The 19,871-nt window shown below is 37.1% G+C and overlaps 1 protein-coding gene across 4 annotated transcripts in view; it reads left to right on the top strand.

The window, feature by feature from the left end:
* The window catches only part of MRPS28 (mitochondrial ribosomal protein S28), a 209,129-nt gene that overhangs the window by 33,268 nt on the left and 155,990 nt on the right, over positions 1-19,871 (top strand). Inside the window, exon 3 of one of the 4 annotated variants that reach the window (XM_054561794.2) lies at positions 9,388-9,504. The exons of the other annotated variants lie outside the window; for them this stretch is intronic. Within the exon in view, the coding sequence (XP_054417769.2) occupies positions 9,388-9,504 (117 nt within the window). The remainder of the gene's footprint in view (positions 1-9,387; positions 9,505-19,871) is intronic. 4 annotated transcript variants of the gene reach the window in all.

Below are 19,871 nucleotides of genomic sequence, written 5' to 3'. Positions count from 1 at the left end.
ATTAACAAAGCAGGGATTCAAATCTAGGGCTGTGTATATCCAAATTTTCTTTTCACCCCGCTGTGCTTCACTCTAAATCATACAATATATAGTAACTCAAGCATCATAAAGACTTCCTAAAACAATCTTATATATGAAGCAGTTTCATGTCAGGGACCCTGAAGGCAGTGTGGCAGTGAAGCTCTGTGGAGGTCTGTTAAAAAATAATGGGTAGTCTGTTATATCTTTGGTTATGGTGTCTGTTGTTGCTGTGGTCTGAATGTTTGTGTCCCTGCAGAATTCATTTGTTGGAACATAATCACCAGTGTGATGTAGTTAGGAGGCTGGGCTTTTGGGAGGTACTTAGGTCATGAGGATTCTGCCCTCATGAGTGGGATTAGTGAATTGGCTAGTTAACCTATGAACCAGAACCAGGTCTTCATGACACTAAATGTGCTTGTGCCTTGATCCTGGGCTTCCAGTCTCTAGAACTATGAGAAAGAAGTTTCTGCTGTTTATAAGATACCCTCATTTATGGTGTTTTGTTATTCAGATCGAACAGACTAAGAAATAGTATGGTAAGTTTGAATAGTGTAACTCCCAATAAGCTAATAACTATCAGGTCTAGGCTTTGTTTTGTAATGGATCTGTATCATAATTGTGGTAAGACCTCTAGTCACAGGACCTGATTAATATCAATATGCCTCATGTTATTTGGGAATGATATATTTCAAAAAAGTTTATTGTGTAAATAATAGAAAATTGGCTATTTATACCTAATATACTTAATTTTTAATTGTTTATTGGTTCTTTTAATAAAATGTATTATATACTTTCTTTGAACCATGTTAGACCTAAAATAGTTGAACCTTTTTTTGTTTTTGCTTTTGATGACCCAGGGTCATAATTATAAACATTAATTTCTATATTGTATCATAATAAAAATATACAGAATTATTGCTCCATAACCATATAACCCCCCAGTTCTGCAGTTTTGTGTTATCTCTCCTTTACTGCTGTTATGCCCTTGTCTGCTTTTTATAGCTTTCTCAGACCTCCTAATTTTCCTCTTCCAGTATGCCTATACTTGGGAGATCAGTCATCAAATTTGTTGTGCTTAAAATAAGAACAACTAGGGTTTGAGTAAGGACCTAGCAGCCTCTTCTGTGAGTAAAGTGTGGGTACTTTAGTGTATGGACTTCAACATGTATTCTGACAGCTCCTAAACTCCTGTTTAGGTCTCACTGGGCTGTGTAGCTACTTGATGTCACCAGATAACTAACTTCCTGATAAGTGAAGTGTAACTGGGTTGGAGTTTTGCCTGTGTCGACTGCCTGGTTCACTGATGCCCTTGATAGGGATTGTCACATATCAGAACAGTGTTTGTTGAACCAATCAAGGTGCCGAGTGTTTGAGACATGAGCATTTATCATGGTTGAGACTTTAACACCTCCAGTAGGGACAGTAGCAAAAATAAGGTGGGATTATTCAATCTGAAACCCTGCTTGAGATGGTACCAATTCTTTTAGTGAATTTGCGAATAAATGAGTAAATTTCTTAAAACTCTTGTTAAGCCCAAAAAATTGCTTTATAGCATTGATTAGTTTGGATGCCTTGTAATGCACTGGTAAAACATTTTATCAGTCTCAAGAAATAAGCTGCTTATTTTATTAATTTTATTTTTAAATGAACTGGGCATGATAAGATTTTTCATTGAGTCACCAAACTTTTAATGAGCATCTATTATGTGCTACCTGTATATTTAAGGCTAGTGACATACAGACTAATGACCATCCCTGCTTCCAGGGAGTTGATCTGGTCATGGGGATAGAGAATTAAACCAATAAATATAACATCATATAAGTTCTGTTTACTGTATTCCACAGGAATGGAGAAGGAATCGATGGTTCAATCTGCTTGTGTCAGAGAAGGCTTCCCAGAGGAACTAACAATAGAACTGGGTTGCAAAGGATGGGTAGGAGATACTAAGTGCTGAAAGTGAGAGTGTTTCTGGATGAAGGAGCAGCACTTGAACAAGTTTTAAATGAGAGAGAGGCTGCCTCTTCTGGGAATTCAAGTGGTTTAGTTGGCTTAAGTTTAGGAGGAGTGATGGGAGAGTGGGGAGATGACCAGAAGCCAGATTTTCAAGGAATTTACATATTGTCCTAAAAAATTGGGATTTTATTTTCAAAGTAGCGAAGAATCATTAAAATATTGTAACAAGGAACGTGGGTCAACTTTGTGTTTCAGTGAGATCATTCTGGCAGAGGTGTGGAGCATATTTCAGAAGAAGGATGTGAGAGTTAGGGTGGTTAGTAAGGAAGCTGCTGAAAAAAATGATGAGAATATGAATTAAATCTGAGGGTGGAGAAAGGAGACACATTTAGCAGTTTAGGAGGTAGAAGAGACAGGTCTTGGTGACTGAATAGTTGTGGTTTGTGAGAGAGAGAGAAAAGTTTTGAATAATGTTTCATTTTGGACATGAATGACTGGGTAGTGAGTTGGGTTGTGTTGGGGAGGTAGAGAAGGGGAGTGTGTTATTGATATTATTGCCTGCTTTAAAAACAAAAATTAAAATGCCCAGATGTAGATCAGTTTTATTCTCTTATTTCCATTCAAGGTCATAATACTTGTGATTAGTGTTAGTCAGGAACATTTCTCTTTTTATAATATAATATTATATATGTGTGTATAAAATCCCTGTGGTTAAACTATGCTGTTGCTTTGGTCAAAGAGCCAAATTCTCTAAATCTTTTCATTTCACTAAGTTGTATTTTAGTTTGGATTTTTGAAGAGTTGTAAACATTTCTGTAAAATCTTCAAGTCCAGTTTTATAAGTAGAGTCCGTTTACTAATGTGTTAATGAGGATTGTGTCTTTTAAGGCATGATCTCTATGCTGGCTCTCTATCATAAAACACAGGATTGACAGCTCTGAAAATCGAAGGGTTTCAAAACAAGCATGATTGGCAGCTCTAAGGTAACTAGCACGTGCACTGAATCTTATTTGTACTTTTGTTTGACACTAAGGTGGAATAAACAAGCTAATTTTCCCATCTTTGTTTCTATTTCAGGTTGCATGATATGTAGGGTCAGATAAAGAGTGGAATGTATATTGAATGTTTCAAAAACTAAAGTTTTCAAGGTGTATTGGTGGGGAAAAGAGAAAATAAGAATTTGAATTAAGTGGGTCATTTTATTGCAGAGGACATGGAACACATTAAAAAAGCATGCATGTTTTTATATAGGTTGGTGATTTAAAATCATTCTAGTTTTTCTTTAACAGATCTCTTCAGTCTTTTTTAGGATAGAAGAGCATCCGTTATATTTAGCTTTTTAATAGGAAACCTTAAAATATGTTCAAATATGATCAAATTATAAAATATGATCTTAGAGATGTTCCAAGTTCATGAAACTCATGTAATTCAGACTGAATAGCATTAGAGGGGTTTTTTCTTGTTTGGATACATGCCATAATAAAATTCTTTTGGATTGATTTGTTCTGTTGGATTGATTGTTCAATGGGATTCTGTTTTAATTGACGTGCAAAATGGATTTGCTTTATGTAGCATATTCCCATATGTATAGCTCTATCATTCCAGAGATTGTCTAAATTTACATCTCTAGGAAGTTTGCCTCATATGCCTTCTCAGGACTGTGAAGGTCAAAAGTGAATCTGGAAACTACTTTGGTGGCTGCATGTTAAGGAATGCAAGCAATTAAGTGTTCCCACAAAAACTTTGAAGGTAATATCTTAATAGGACAGAGAGGAGAAAGAATCAGGGCTGCAGTCCTACAATTGGTTCAGGCTGTAGTTCTAGTGACCTACAAGTGGATTTTTTAAGAATTAAAAGCTATTTTAAAAGAAGGTCTGAGTTCTCTTGAATTTTGTCTTAATTTAGATTGCTACTTGATAACATCTAGAGACTCATAGGGACTCAGAATTTCAGCATGTATTTTGTGATTTGTAATTAATTATAAGAAGAGTAATAGCTAACATTTGTTGAATACTCTGTGCTAGGTACTTTGTTAAGAGGTTTGCATGCATTATTTTCTTTAACCTTGTTATTACTCTAAGGTACTGTTGGAATTCTCATTTAAAAACACTGAAGAAACTAAGGCTCACAGAGATACTTTAAAAAACTTACCCAGAGACAGCAGCTAGTAAGTATGCAGATGTGAGGTAAAGTAGCTTCTCTATATTGTTAACCACTACTTTATGCTACTTACTCAAATTACACTTTCAGGGTATGTGTCTATAAGTGTGTGTGAGATTTGTTAATTTTATCAGCAAATATTTATTGAGTACCTTAATCATAATGTGCTTAATGCAGTTTTTAAAAACTGTATGACATCTTCATCTTTAGGAGGAAAGATATAAACATATAGCACAGTAACACAGAGGAATGTATGAATAAATGACTAAATGAATGATGTGGTCAAGCATCTGGCTTCTTCGAAGGAGAAGCCAGAGAAATGAAAGTTGAGATGGTTTCATAGACAAAAAAGTGCCTCCCAAAGACATGAAACTTTAGTTAGATACCGAAGGATAGAGAGGGAGTATTGGGATGGATAATGAAAGGACACCTCTGGGGAAAATGACATGAGGAATGGCACAGAATTGAGAATGAGCTTTGTGTGACTGTTACCTATGTCTGTGTAACAAATTACTTCATAACTTAGTGGCTTAAAACAATAAACATGTATTATCTCACATAATTGCTGTGGGGCAGGAATCCAGGAACGCCATAGCTAGATGATTCTGGCTCAAGGTCTCACATGAAGTTCAGTCAAGATATTAGCCAGGGCTGTAATCATCTGAAGGCTTGACTGGGGCTGGAGGATTTGCTTCCGAGGTAGCTCACTCATATGTCTGGCAAGTTAGTGCTGGTTATTGGCAGGAGGCCTCAGTTCCTTGGCATATGAATCTCACCATTGATGGGCTGCATGAGTGCCCTCACAACATAGCGACTTCCCCCATAGTAAGTGATGAGAGAGAGAGAGAGAGAGAGCAAGGAGGAAGTGGTGATGCCTTTTATGACCTAGTCACACATTGTCACTTCTGCCGTATTCTGTTGGTTAATAGCCAAGTGAGTCACAAAGCCCAGCCTATACTCAAGAGAAAGGCAACTGGGCTTTGCCTTTTAGAGGGAGGTGTACAGAGTTTGTGTATGCATTTTACGTATTTAATTTCTGTGTGTGAACAAAGCTTAACTTTTAATACAAAAATTTAGTAACTATAGAAACAAAATATATGACAGCAAGATTTAAGAAGATGGAAACATCTTTCTCTCTTTGCTCTGTTTTCAGTGTTAAAAATATTTTCATCTCTAATATATTATTAGACACTACTTAAACCTAGATTTTCTGTATACTTCCAAGGTAACCTTTATTTTTTCTTTCCTACTGTGATTCTAGGTATCTAAAATTCTTGTCTCCTTACTTATCCATACATTGAGTCAACTGCTAGCAGCTTTGAGCTACTTCAGTAAACATTTATCAAGTGGCTACTCTTTGCTAGGCCTAGTGCTAGCTTTGGCTTTAAAAGTCCATACTGGTTCTCTTTCTGTCTCTATTAATTCAAATCTGGCAAAAGTTCTTTTTTTAAGCTGCTGACACTCCGTTTTCTTAAGTAGTTATTTCTATCTCATGCAAGAGAGCCTTGCTAATTTCAGACAAATTTCAAACTCTTTTTTATTTTGGTTAATTGAATTACACTCTATCCAGCCACATAGTCCAGAAAGCCGAGAGTCAGAATAGACTCATTTCTCTTCATTACAGCCTTCCTCCTGCATCCACTCAGTCACCAGCTTTCCTCTAAATTATCACTGAAATCTGCCCTTTCCTCTGTCTCTACCATTAGGGCTTTTCTCCAGCCATGGATATCTTGTACCTTGTACCTGAATTTGCCACAGTTACTTTTTTTTTTTGAGATGGAGTCTTGCTGTGTCGCCAGGCTGGAGTGCAATGGCATGATCGTGGCTCACTGCACCCTCCACCTTTGGGCTTCAAGCAATTCTCCTACCTCAGCCTCCTGAGTAGTTGGGACTACAGGCGCGTGCCATGCCCAGCTAATTTTGAATTTTTTTTTTAGTAGAGATGGGGTTTCACCATGTTGGCCAGGATGTTCTCAATCTCCTGACCTCATGATCTGCCCACCTCAGCCTCCCAGAGTGCTAGGATTACAGGCATGAGCCACTGCGCCTAGCCCACAGTGACTTTCTCCTAATCATTGTCTTTGTTTCCATTCTCTTTGCTCCTCTATTCTATTCTTTTTCTTTTTCTGTGTATGCATTTAAAGTGACCACAGTGGTCAAGATTCCATGACATGGAAGTTTTAGGGAGTGGTGAAATATTTGCTTTGCTAGATAGGCTAGGATCCTTATAGATAAGTCTGAATTTCAGGGTGAAAAGTTATGATGGTGGTGTTTGGGGATTGCCATTTTTGTATGCTGACATTAGTAGTGATGTGTGAGATGGAGTGGACACCATAAGACCAGTTCTGAGACTGTTGTAATCCAGACAGGAGGTGATTAGAGGCTGGACTAGAGTAGAAAGAGATGGTAACAGAAAGCTAGAAGAGCCTGTTCAGAGAAAGACTGATAGGACTCGGTAACTCATGCTAAAAGTTTCTAGCCCAAGTGACTAGAAAAATAGAGGTCGCAGCAGTAGGGAAGTGGATTAGAGAACTGTTCAAAGGGCAGGAATTCTTTTTTAGACATGTTGTGGTTATTCTATCTTTATTTATTTATTTTTGAAACAGGATCTCACTCTGTCACCCAGGCTGGAATGCAGTGGTGCAATCTCAGCTCACTGCAACCTCTGCCTCCTGGGCTCAAGCGATTCTTGTGCTTCAGCCTCCTGAGTAGCTGGGACTACAGGCATCTGCCACCATGCCTGGCTAATTTTGTTTGTGTGTGTTTTTGGTAGAGTTGGAGTTTTACCATGTTGTCCAGGCTAGTCTTGAACTCTTGAGCTTAGGTGATCCACCCACCTCAGCCTCCCAAAGTGCTGGGATTACAAGTGTGAGCCACTGTGCCTGGTCATGTTGTGATTTTTCTGTAGGCATTTGGTGACATGGGATTGGAAATATGAGAAATTAGGTTGTGGAATAACAGTAGACCTGGGATTATTAATAGCAACTTCATATTAGGCTCTAAGTGCCTTGATCTTCTGCCTTTATCAGCAAAAACAAGACAAAACAAAATATAAAGGCAACAGCATCACTGCAGAGTTATGTTTGTACCACATTAAGTGAGAGTGCCTGCCTTGAAGAAATGTTGCAGTGTTCATGTTCAGGCATCCTATTACAGAAAAAAAGCTAAGTTTCTAAAAGTGAAATGCAAATGTAAAGATAACAGGATCCTTTTAGAAAAATAGTGTAGCTTTGCCAGGTATATTATTCTTATTATTCAACTTCAGGACTCTAAAATTCTTTCATTCATTTCTCGTAGATTTCTTATTACTTTACCTACTTCACTCTTAGGCGTCTGTTCTTTGCTTCTATGTCCTTAGAAGATAACCTTATCTCCTTTCTTGAAATCAAGTTTGTACCTTAGTTTAAACCGTATAAAATTGCAGTTTTTAACGTCAAAATAGTTGAGTATCTGAAATTTCAACTGATTCAAGCTAATACTCCCTGGATTTCCTATTTCTTACCTTAAATTTTTTCTATATCATTTTTTCTAGATAGTTTGGTAAGATTGGAAACATTTTAGCATGTTTCCCCTTAAAGCTATTGTACTTTTCCCATTCCCAAATTACCGTTCATTCATCAGTTCAGCCCACCAGGCTCTGCCCTCACCATTATACTTGTTGAAAGCACCCTCTTAAACTCATCAGGGACATCTGGTTACCTGCCCACTAGTTTCTGCTTAACTGCTTTGTATTATTCAATAATATTGGCTATTCCCTTCTCAGAAATTGTCACATACCTTTATTTTCTTGATTCTCCTTCTACTTCTCTGTTCTTTTTCTGTATTCTTCTAGGAAGTGCTTTATACAATTTTAGAGGGTAAAAATGGCAGGAAGGAGATACAGTAGTTTTTGGCATGTGCAAGGAAGTCAAGCAAGACAAGTAACAGGAAGAACATAGGAGTGGAGGGCAAGAGGTCTAGGTTCTAGCCCTGTATCTGTCAGTGTGTACAGTAGAAATTCATTTACCCAGGAGTCTGATGAACAGAGTTGTTCAAAAAGGCTTATTTTGGAGCTGTCTGTTTTAAAAATCACAGCACTATAATAATTAAAGAATACTTTGATGTGTCTATAAATGACATTTGTGTTTTTTATGTCTCCATTTATACGTATCCATTTTTCTTTTATTGAATATATTAGGAATTATTTAGGTTCAACATTGTCCTATATTTGAAAACATGATGCTTTGTTCTTACTTTGTTTTAATTTTTAATAAAATGTTTTTCCATAAATATATCACAGTTAGGTTTCTTTCTTTTCTTTCTTTTTTTTTTTTTTTTTTTTGAGATGGAGTCTCACTCAGTTGCCCAGGCTGGAATGCAGTGGCACGATCTTGACTCACTGCAACCTCTGCCTTCTGGGTTCAAGCAATTCTCCTGCCTCAGCTTCCGGAGTAGCTGGGATTACAGGCATCCGCCACCATGCCCGCCTAATTTTTGTACTTTTAGTAGAGATGGGGTTTCACCATGTTGGCCAGGCTGGTCTTGAATTTCTGACCTCAAGTGATCCACCTGCCTTGGCCCCCCAAAGTGCTGGGATTACAGGCATGAGCCACTGCACCCTGCCTAGAACCTTAACTTTGGACCTAAAATAGAATACTTTGTGTTCCTTTAGAAAAATGCAAATTAGATATCAAATAGGTATAATTAAATCCTTAATTAGAACTGATTGAGCATATTATAATGTTCATGTGGATTTTATGCTATTGCCTGTCGTTTTTGAATTCATTAAGCAAACCAATCCTTCCTTGATGTAATTTCCTTGAAAGCATTTCTTTTATATCTACTTATAAAAATGGTAGTATCAACTCTTTGTTATGCTATACCTCTTTCAGTGTGGAAGATATGATTTGAAGTTACTTGGCTTCCAAAATATATTGCTGTAAATGTACATATTTTGAGACTCAGCATTTTTACTAGAGTTAGTCTTACCTCAAAACTTCTATTTTACTCACCACTCTGTTTCAGTTTTTATTTTACTTTTTTTTATTTACTAGAATGATATTACATCATATTAGTTTGAAAGTTAACAGCTAAACACAAACTCTTTAAATCTCAAAATCTATTTGAGAAACTAAATAATCTTTCCTAACTGCAATTGCAAATATTTTAGTTTGCCTGTTTCCTGAATGTAATTTATTTAGAAACTTTAATTTTGAATTTAGCTTGTTTTTTAAATACTGTGTCTTCAGTGTGTTTTTGTTTTTGTTTTTTAAGACAGGGTCTTGCTGTGTTGCCCAGGCTGGAGTGCACTGATCACAGCTCACCACAACCTCCACCTCCTGGGTTCAGGCGATTCACCCACCTCAGCCCTGCAAGTAGCTGGGACTACAGGTGCATGCTACCATGCCCAGCTAATTTTTGTATTTTTTGTTGAGACAGAGTTTCACCATGTTGCCCAGGCTCGTCTTGAACTCCTGAACTCAAGCAATCTGCCAGCTTCGGCCTCCCAGAGTGCTGGGTTTACAGGTGTGAGCCACTGCACCTGACCCAGCATGAATTTTTAAAGCTCTTTGTTTCATTTATTTCACTGAAGAGAACATCTGAAGTTTGAAGCAAAGCATTCCAAAAGTAAAGTTTAGCATATGTTGATTTGTGATATGAATTCTATGTCTATTATTAATAGTAATGGTAGTGATGGTGATGATGGTGTAGATGACTGGTAGCAGCAGCAGCATCTTCCTAATGTTTTAAATTGTTAATTAAATTTTCCCTCCAAAGGAATCTTAAGTCACTTTAAGAAAATAAACATGTGCTGCATATTTTGGAGAAAATAATTTTTAAATGTCTGGCATAGTGCCTTGCAGAGTATAAGTTCACAATAAATACTCATTGCTTACTTTTTTGATGGACAAGAGTCACCAAGTCATTTACCTATCAGTAGGGTGTTTCAATTATTGGTTGAAAATACTGTTCTTAGTTCCTTTGGTGTTACAAAGGGATGAAGTTAACCTCCAGTGAAGAGGCTGTAGTAACCTGTTTTAGTGAAGAAATGAGAGCCATTTCAATTTTAAGAAAAATAAAATCAATGTCAAATTAAATGAGAATTTATTGTTTTCTAGATTTGAAAACTATAGGGCATTTTCTACCTGTTCTTGTCTTCATAGTTGGCTATGTTATCATAATCATTATAGCCAACATTTATTAGCTGTTAAGTCTTAATTGTACTCAGTCACTTTTCTAAGCATAATACTAGTTAAGATCATGGCCTTGGGAAGATTTCTGGATTTGAATCCTGGCTCTACTCCTAACTAATTGTGTGATCTTAAGCAAGTTGCTTAACTTTGGAGCCTTAATTTTCTTGTCTTCAAAGTGGTTGAAGATAGTACTTACCCCCAAAGTGCTATCAAAGTACTGGTTGGTGTGAGAATTAAAGTTGTCATCATTATCACAACAGCTGGCATTATTGAACCTTTTCTATGTGTCAGACAGATACTATGCTTTACATTCGTCTTACTAACATCACCCTTATTTAATAGATGAGGAAGGTGATTCTCCGAATTTGTGACTTTCCAAATCATTTAGACTTGTGTCAATTGCAAATAGCAGAAAACTTGTCTACTTGTGGCTTAAAAAGATAGAGACTTTTTTTTTTTTGCATGAGAATCCTGAATATTAGTGGCTACTGAGGTTGTTTTAGCAGCTTGACAATGCTTTATGCTTTAACATCAACATGAGGCTTAGGGCTTCTTGAGTCATGGTGCAGTAAGGCTGCTGATTCTACAGACCACATGTCTGTGTTTAAGGGAGGAAGAGAATGGGAAGGAAGAGATTGGGGAGGGCAGGTAGTTTTCATAAAGGTAGCTAAAAAGCAGACCTGGGATGACTGCAGTGGCTCACACCTGTAATCCCAGCATTTTGGGAGGCTGAGGCAGGAGGATTTCTCGAGTCCGGAAGGTTGCGGCTGGAGTGAGCTGTGTTTGTGCCACTGCACTTCAGCCTGGGTGACAGAGTAAGACCCTGTCTCACAAAAAGAAATAAATAAGTAAAAAATTTTCTTTTAAAATTTATTTTTTATTTTTTTGTCCCTTTTACCAGGAAAACAAAAGCTGCCAGACTTCAGTTTTCATTTAATTGGTCAGACCTATACAACATATCTAGCCTCTCCCTAACTGCAGGGAAGGCTCTGAAAACCAGCGTTTAACTTTTTCATTGTGGCTGGTTCAGGGGAGAAGGGAACTGGGAATATAACTCTTGTGTCACCTAGCCAGTGGGTTCTGCTACTGTGCCTGAGCTCCCACCACTATTAAGTGGCAAAGCTGGAATTCTAACTCAGATGTCTCTTCCTCCAAAGTCCTAATTCTCCAATTCTGCCTCTCAAAGAATATTTGAATGAACATTATCCAGCATCTACAGATAGGTACAGTTTTTTTCTTGAAATTTTTCCCTTTTCAAAATAAAAATTATTTACCTTTTTAGGCTGGCTGTATTTTGAAAGTATAGGTTATGTGTTCCTGTCTTCAACTAAAGATACAAAACAACAAAAAATTAGTGACTGAATGTATTTTATATTAGAAATGACTACTAAGATATGTTTGTTTCATGGAATTTCTGATAACATTTTTCAACTTTCAATAGTGAAAAAAAGCATAATACGTAATTAAAGTAATGCATTCTTGCCTCTTTCTGTTCTAATTACTATGTTTTAACTCATGTAAAATGAGTTTGTTCTATGCTCATTTCCTAAGGGGTGGTTATCCACTGATTTCATTTTCTGGAAAATAAAATTATGTCACAATTCTTGGAAACTGCATATTTATTTATTTATTTTGTTTTGTTTTTGTAGAGATGGGGGTGGGGTGAAGAGTGGGTAAAATTAAGATCATAATCCAAATTCTCTTTTCAATTGTCAAAAATATAACCATAGCTTACTCTTATATCCTGTCTTTTTTCAGGGATAAATATAGTAATGCTCTAAGTTAGGAAACATTATCCACAGTTTTTAGCAAGGAAACTGAGACCTAGAGAAGGTATGAAATATATGCAAAGTCAGTGAGCTAGTACACAGTAGAGTTGTATTGAAGCCTGATCTGATCCACAATGCATGGTGAAGATGAAATCCTGATCAGTCTGTCACTTCGGACAGATTTTATCTTCCTAGTTCTTTTAAACTACTTAGATTACATGTTTATCAGGGAAAAAAAATACAACTGTCACTTTCTAAAAATTTTAACATCTTTTTGTTGCAATAATCTTTTGTAAAAGAATTAAAAAACATTAAGTATAAGCCTAGTTCACCTTAGCCCACACTTTGCAATTTGTTTCACCCTATCACTTTACTGTTAAGTATTATCAAGTAATATTTAATTAAGTTTGGTTAAATTCAGCCACACCATTGTCAGCCATAAGCTGTCAGTCTCTAATAAATAGATGGACTGTTCTTATATTGTCTTTCCTAATCTGAATTCCAAAGCATGTCTTTTTAACTAATTACATTATGATGTGATCTGTCTACATTTCTATTTTCATATTTATTTTTTTAAATTGGATAATTAACCAAGCAAATAGTTCTAGTTGCATTTTTTGTAAGAAAAAGGGAAATAGGAAAAAGAAGTATTTATATATCATAAATATAAAATATGGTGTTTTTACATTAAAATTCTATTTATGCAAGTGTTCTTCCTATACATATATTTTTATGTATTATTATTATTATTATTTGAGACAGTCTCACTCTGTCACCCAGGCTGTAGTACAGTGCCACAATCTCAGCTCACCACAACCTCCGCCTCCCGGGTTCAAGCAATCCTCCCACCTCAGCCCCCCAAGTAGCTGGAACTATAGGCATCCGCCACCACACCTGGCTAATTTTTGTATTTTTTGTAGAGATGGGATTTCGCCATGTTGGCCAGGCAGATCTCGAACTCCTGGTCTCAAGTGGTCTGCCTGCCTCCGCCTCCCAAAGTGCTGGGATTGCAGGTGACAGCCACTGTGCTTTGCCTGTATTCTTTTGTTTATTATACAAATAATTTATTGACCAAACGAAACTTAATTAATTCTGTTGGTGTGTTCATTTTAGATTAAAGCTTTAAATCATTTGTCTTTTCTATGTATTGATCACTGAGCTGTCAAAGTTGATATTTTTTAGTGACCAAGCCAAATTAGTAAAATTGGATTTATGTCGATATTTCTGTTATTATTTTTTGGTTTCAATTTGTAAATCTAATGCATTTTCATAAAGAAGCTGTGGGAAATTCTCTAAGTATTTAAATTTTAAAATTTAAATTTTAAAATTTAAATACTCATTTAAGTGAGTATTTAATGAGCTCCACCACTCATTTTAGTACATTTCCCTCCAATCTTCAGCTACAGATTTCTGTTTTGTTTGTACATAATATGGTTTTAATCATACTCTCTATAATTTTGAATATTGAGGTTCTCACTGAAGTTTATTGTGTAGCATTTTTTTCATTATGAAGGTTGCATTATATATCATTGAATACATCGTAATTTCTTCAGGCATTCCTGTTTATTAGGTAGGTTGTTACTACTTTTTCACTCTTACAAATGACACAGTCTGGAACATCTCTGTGGTTAAGACTTCTAGGATTATATCCTGAGGAAAGATTAAGTGGAGTAAGTACGCTTAAAAGGTTATTAATATTTTTCAGGTTTATGTAAACAGATTGAGCATTAAGGTTGTTCATCTTTTTATTTGAAAAATATCATTTTATTTTAAAAGTAATTTAAGCTGATTGCAAAATACAAATTCAAATGGAGGAAAAAAACAATTATCACCAAGTGAAACATTTTGTTTTTGTTTTTCTTTTCTTTTCCTTTTTTTTTTTGAGACAGAGTCTTACTCTGTTGCCCAGACTGGAGTGCAGTGGCGCGATCTCAGCTCATTGCAACCATCACCTCCCTGGTTGAAGCAATCCTCCCACCTCAGCCTCCCGTGTAGTTGGGACTACAGGTGCACGACACCATGCCCAGCTAATTTTGTGTATTTTTAGTAGAGCTAGGGTTTCACCATGTTGCCCAGACTGGTCTTGAACTCTTGAACTTAAGAGATCCGTCTACCTTGGCCTCTCAATGTGCTGGGATTACAGGCATGAGCCATGGAACTCAGCCAGCATTTTTATATATATGTTTTAAAAAAGGTTCTTAACAGGGCCGGGTGCGGTGGCTCACGCCTGTAATCCCAGCACTTTGGGAGACCGAGGCGGGCAGATCACCTGAGGTCAGGAGTTTGAGACTAGCCTGATCAACATGGAGAAACCCCGTCTCTACTAAAAATACAAAATTAGCTGGGCTTGGTGGCACATGCCTGTAATCCCAGCTACTTGGGAGGCTGAGACAGGAGAATTGCTTGAACCCAGGAGGCAGAGGTTGCAGTGAGCTGAGATTGCGCCATTGCATTCCAGCCTGGACAACAAGAGCAAAACTTGGTCTGAAAAAAAAAAAAGATTCTTAACAACAACAGAAATCTGCCAGTATTTTTGCATACTGCCTCATAAGTAGGTCTTCTCCCGCCTTCCCAAATAAACATATGTCAGGGCCAGCTAACTATGTCATAAACAAAATTGTTAAAGACTGCATAGCATTTTACTACTACAGTTTCTTTAACTAATTCCCTGTTAATATATATTGATATTGTTTTCAGTTTTCATTATTTGTGTCTGTATACAGATTTTGGTATAACTATATGATTATTTCCTTATAATAAATTATTTAGAGTGGGGGAACTGGATAGGTTGTACATTCTTTAAAGATTTATACACATTCTCAAATTTCCAAAGTAACTGTCTCTCTCCAACACTAGGTGTTTTTTTTTCATCTTGCCAATCTAATAAGCAAAAGTTATTACATTATTGATTTAATTTGCATTTTTGATGACTAGCAATGGTGAACATTTGGCCATTTATTTAATTCTTAAATGAATTTTGTACTCCAGAATCATTGGCCTGTTCTGGTTGCTCATTAGTCTTTTGTATTTATCACTTTCTTATTAGTTTATACTCTTTGTTGTAACTGTTAAAAACAATTTACTCCAGTTTGTTGTTGATTACTTTGCCATACAGAATTTTTGTATTATGTAATTCATTTGCCTTTTTCTTTTATAATTTCTAGTTTGGGTACCATACTTACATACTTACAAAGGCTTTTGCCTTTGTAAAAATAGTGGTCTGTGTTTCTCTCTAGTATTTTATAGTTGTATATTTCAGTGTTAATTAATTAATTATCTTTTCCAAGGCAGGGTCTTGCTCTATTGCCCAGGCTGGAGTGCAGTAGCATGACCACAGCTCACTGCAGCCTCAACCTCCCAAGCTCAAGTGATTCTCCCACCTCAGCCCTCCAAGTAGCTGGGACTACAGGTGCATGCCACCACACCTGGCTAATTTTTGTACATTTTTCTGTAGAGATGGGGGTTGGGGGTTGTCTCACTATGTTTCCCAGGCTAATATTGAAATCCTGGGCTCAGCCAGTCCACTTGTCTTGACCTCCCAAAGTGCTGGGATTACACGTGTGAGCTACTGTGCCCAGCCTTATTTATTTGAAATTACTTGAAATGTATTTTGGAATTAAGTCGGGATTCCTACTGCCCTCCATAATAATAATAAAAAATGTAATATTTGTGAACTAATATTCATTTATTGAGCTTTTATTACCTTATTTTGTTGACTATAAGACAAACTTTTTTTTTTGGATTTTAGCCTGCCCTACCTCTTTGATATTACTATTGGCCAGGTGACACTTAGGATGTAGTTTGTCATTGCCTGCCTGTATCTGAAGTTAGTCATGGTTGTTTATATTATCATCATTTCTTATGAGCTTTATCCTTGAAAAACTGCACATCATAATTTATTGGGCCATTTTCAGCTTTTTTTAAAAATATGAAATAGAATAGAAAATATTAGGCTGCACCAAAATAGCAAGACTAGTGCTTTTGGGAAACATTTCATTTCTTTTTTTTTTTGTTTTTTAATTTTATTTTGTTTTGTTTTGTTTTTGAGACGGAGTCTCCCTCTGTCAGCCAGGCTGGAGTATAGTGGCGAAATCTCGGCTCACTGCAAGCTCTGCCTCTCAGGTTCACGCCATTCTCCTGCCTCAGCCTCCCGAGTAGCTGGGACTACATGTGCCCACCACCACGCCTGGCTAATTTTTTGTATTTTTAGTAGAGACGAGGTGTCACCATGTTAGCCAGGATGGTCTTGATCTCCTGACCTCGTGATCCACCCACCTCGGCCTCCCAAAGTTCTGGGATTACAGGCGTGAGCCACCGCGCCTGGCCTCATTTGTTTATATGTATATGTTTAGAAAGATTTCTATGAGGGTGCTAGTTTTGATGTAAACTGTTCTTCTTTTGGTGTACTGTCAAAAAGTTCATCAGCCACCATTGTCTGGAGATTAGTAAAGCTAAAGGCAATTCTGGAAGATTTTAACTACCACTGAAAAGAAAGGGCAAATTGGCTGGTGCTGAAAATGTGATAAAAATTCAGATTTCTAGGCCAGGTGCAGTGGCTCATGCCTGTAATCCCAACACTTTGTGAGGATCATTTGAGGTCAGGAGTTCGAAATCAGCCTGGGCAACACAGCAAGACCCTTTTCTCTAAAAAATAATAAAATAAGTAGTTTAGATTTCTGTGCACCACCTACTTGTATCTTCTTAGACTCTTCACTTTCTCTTTCTTTCTTTCTTTTTTTTTATTAATTTATTCCTGGCCCTTTTCTGTGAGAACTCGTTTTCTTTCTGTTTCTATTCACACTTTCCTCTTGCCCACTTGTCTACCTGCTGCTGTTCCAAAGTTCTAGAGTCTCTGATTTGCAGAAACACCCATGGGAGTTGCTGATACTTGGCCAAATTTTCTTTTAATCTCGACTTTACACTTACTACTTGCCCCAACCTTCCTTTGTAGAAAGCACACCCTAGCTGGGCGTGGTGTTGCAGGCCTGTAGTTGTAGCTACTCGGGAGACTGAGGTGGGAAGATCTGTTGAGGCCAGGAATTTGAGGCTATAATGTGCTGGCTTTTTAATTTCATTATTTATTTATTTGGAGATGGGGGGCAACTTCATATGTTGCCCAGGCTGTGCTCAAGGGATTCTCCCACCTCAGCCTCCTGAGTAGCTAGGACTTCAGGCACACACCACTGCTCGTGGCTGAGGGTATGGTGTGGTATGATCAAACCTGTAAATAGCTACTGCACTCCAGCCTGTGCAACACAGTGAGATCCCAACTCTATATGTACACATGCACACACACACACACTCACACACACTCTCTCTCTCACTGTGTTGAGAGTCCAACTCTAAATGTATATATATATGAAGCTTATCCAGTAAATGGAAGCAGAACCCCTTGACATGCAGAATGTACAGTTGACTGCATTGTGTATAAAGTTGTTGTTCCCCAAATTGCTTACCATAAGCCCATTTGGACGATAACTCTTTGTTGTATGGTTATAGTGGCTAGCTTTCATTTTCTGTTCCAAACCAGTATACTGCATTTACTTTGCCCTGTTGAATACCTATCAATTTTGTATCTTAAAAATGTTTGTTTTCCTTCCAATGACTGAAGGTATGTAAAAATCACCTGGCAATAGATTTTAATTTGGGTTTTGAGAGCATTCAATCAATTTGTCCTTTTTAATTTATATTTAAGATCTCCCAATATTTTGAATGTTTGCCATTTATCTATAGCCCTTGTGTGATATTTTGATATGATTTCAGCAATTAAGGAAATATTCACTATACTGTAATCCTTTGTAAAATAGCAATTTAAAGCTATCTTTCTGTTTCAAACTCTGAATCTGAGTTTCATGTAGTGATAGTATGTGGTTTTTAAAAAACGTGTGTCAATACTTGGGTTTTTTCTTCAGTTACCTATTAACAGAAACTAAGGAATTTGTGATCTGATTGTTTTGATTTTAAAAGCAGAAACTTTTCGATGAGTGTGAATGTAAAATGGTGCAGTCATTTTCAAAGACAGTTTGGCAGTTCCCTAAGTGGTTAAACAGAGTTACTATATGATCCAGCAATTCCATTCCTACATATATACCTAAGAGAAATGAAATCAGATGTCGACTCAAAAACTCGTACACAGATGTTCATAGCAGCATTAGTCACGATAGCCAAAAGGTGGAAACAATCCAAGTGTCCATCGACTGCTGAATGGATAAACAAAATGTGGTATAGATATCCTCAGTACCTGTGGGAGGATTAGTTCCAGGACCCCACAGACACCAAAATCCGTGGTTGTTGAAGTCCCTTTAATAAAATGGCATAGTGCTTGGGTATACTTACGCGCATTCTCGTGTATACTTGAAATCGTCTCTAGATTATTAATAATACCTAATATAAGATAAATTCTATGCAGATAATTTTATTTATATTTTGTTATATTTTTATTGCCTTTTATTCCTGACTATTTTCTACTTGTGGTTGACTGAATCTGCAGATGTAGAAATTGCAGATGTGGAACTTGCCTGTATGGAAATTGCAGATGGGGAACTTGCCATACAGTGGAATATTATTCAGCCGTTAAAAAGTAATGGGGCTGGGCACAGTGGCTCACACCTGTAATCCCAGCACTTTGGGAGGCTGAGGCAGGCAGATCGCCTGAGGCAGGAGTTCAAGACCAGCCTGGCCAACATAGTGAAACCCCGTCTCTACTAAAAATACAAAAATTAGGCAGACGTGGTGGCGTGTCTCCCACCTGTAGTTCCAGCTACTTAGGAGGCTGAGGCAGGAGGATTGCTTGAACCCATGAGACGGAGGTTTCAGTGAGCCGAGATCGCACCACTGCTCTCCAGCCTGTGTTGCAGAGTAAAACTTCGTCTCAAAAAAAAAAAAGGTAATGAAGTACTAAGACATGGTACAACATGCTTGAATCTTGAAAACGTTATGCTCAGTGAAAGAAGCTGGTCACAAAGGACTACATATTGTATGATTCCTTGATATGAAATGTGCAGAATAGTCAAGTATGTAGAGACAGAAGATGGATTAGTGGTGACCTAGGGATGGGAAGATGGGAGGCAGTGGGTGGGGTAGGGGACATTTAAGGGAGTGATAGCTAAGGGAGTTTCGTTTGGGGGTGATACAAATGTTAAAAAATTGTGATGATGAATGCACAGCTGTTTTTAGTGACTATACCAAAAGCCATTGAATTATTTAAGTTAGTGAATTGTAGCACATGAATTATATTTTAATTAAAAAAGCTTTTCTGTGTAAGAAAGATAGCTTGATAAGGGAGTCAAGAGACTCAGTTCTTTCTTTCTGTTCTGTTTGGTGAACTTGAGCAAGTCATGCACCCTTTTTAGTCCTCAGTCCCCATTGTCTGGTTGGTCTTAAAGAGCCTTCCCAACTCTAAAATCCATTATTTAAATTTTGGGGAAATGATCTGATTACAGCTGTCAACAAATATGCATTTAGACACACTGATTGCTCTTATTCAATGGTTTCCCAAATTGCTGGCATGCTGATTTAGTAGTACAAATCCTGCCGCCCTCCTCTCCCTTCTCATGGCTTCTAAAGGAAAGTCCATTGTTTGTTTATATTAAAGGCGGCATTTTTCCAAAGTTACTATACAGTGCAATTCACCTAATTTCTTAGCCCAAACAATACGTGTGGTGCCACTGAGTCTACTGTCAAATAGCTTTAGTTATTTCTTTATAAAACATGCTAAGAGTAACCCTTGTTACTGCAATGTTAGAGCATCTCAGCAAATAACCACAGACTTTATTTATAGCAATGTATGTTTTGG

The sequence above is a fragment of the Pongo abelii genome, chromosome 7 (genome assembly GCF_028885655.2).
Source record: "Pongo abelii isolate AG06213 chromosome 7, NHGRI_mPonAbe1-v2.0_pri, whole genome shotgun sequence".
Taxonomy (NCBI): Eukaryota; Metazoa; Chordata; class Mammalia; order Primates; family Hominidae; genus Pongo; species Pongo abelii.
The sequence above is the reverse complement of the archived record's forward strand: the minus strand, read 5'-3'. Positions and strand labels throughout refer to the sequence as shown.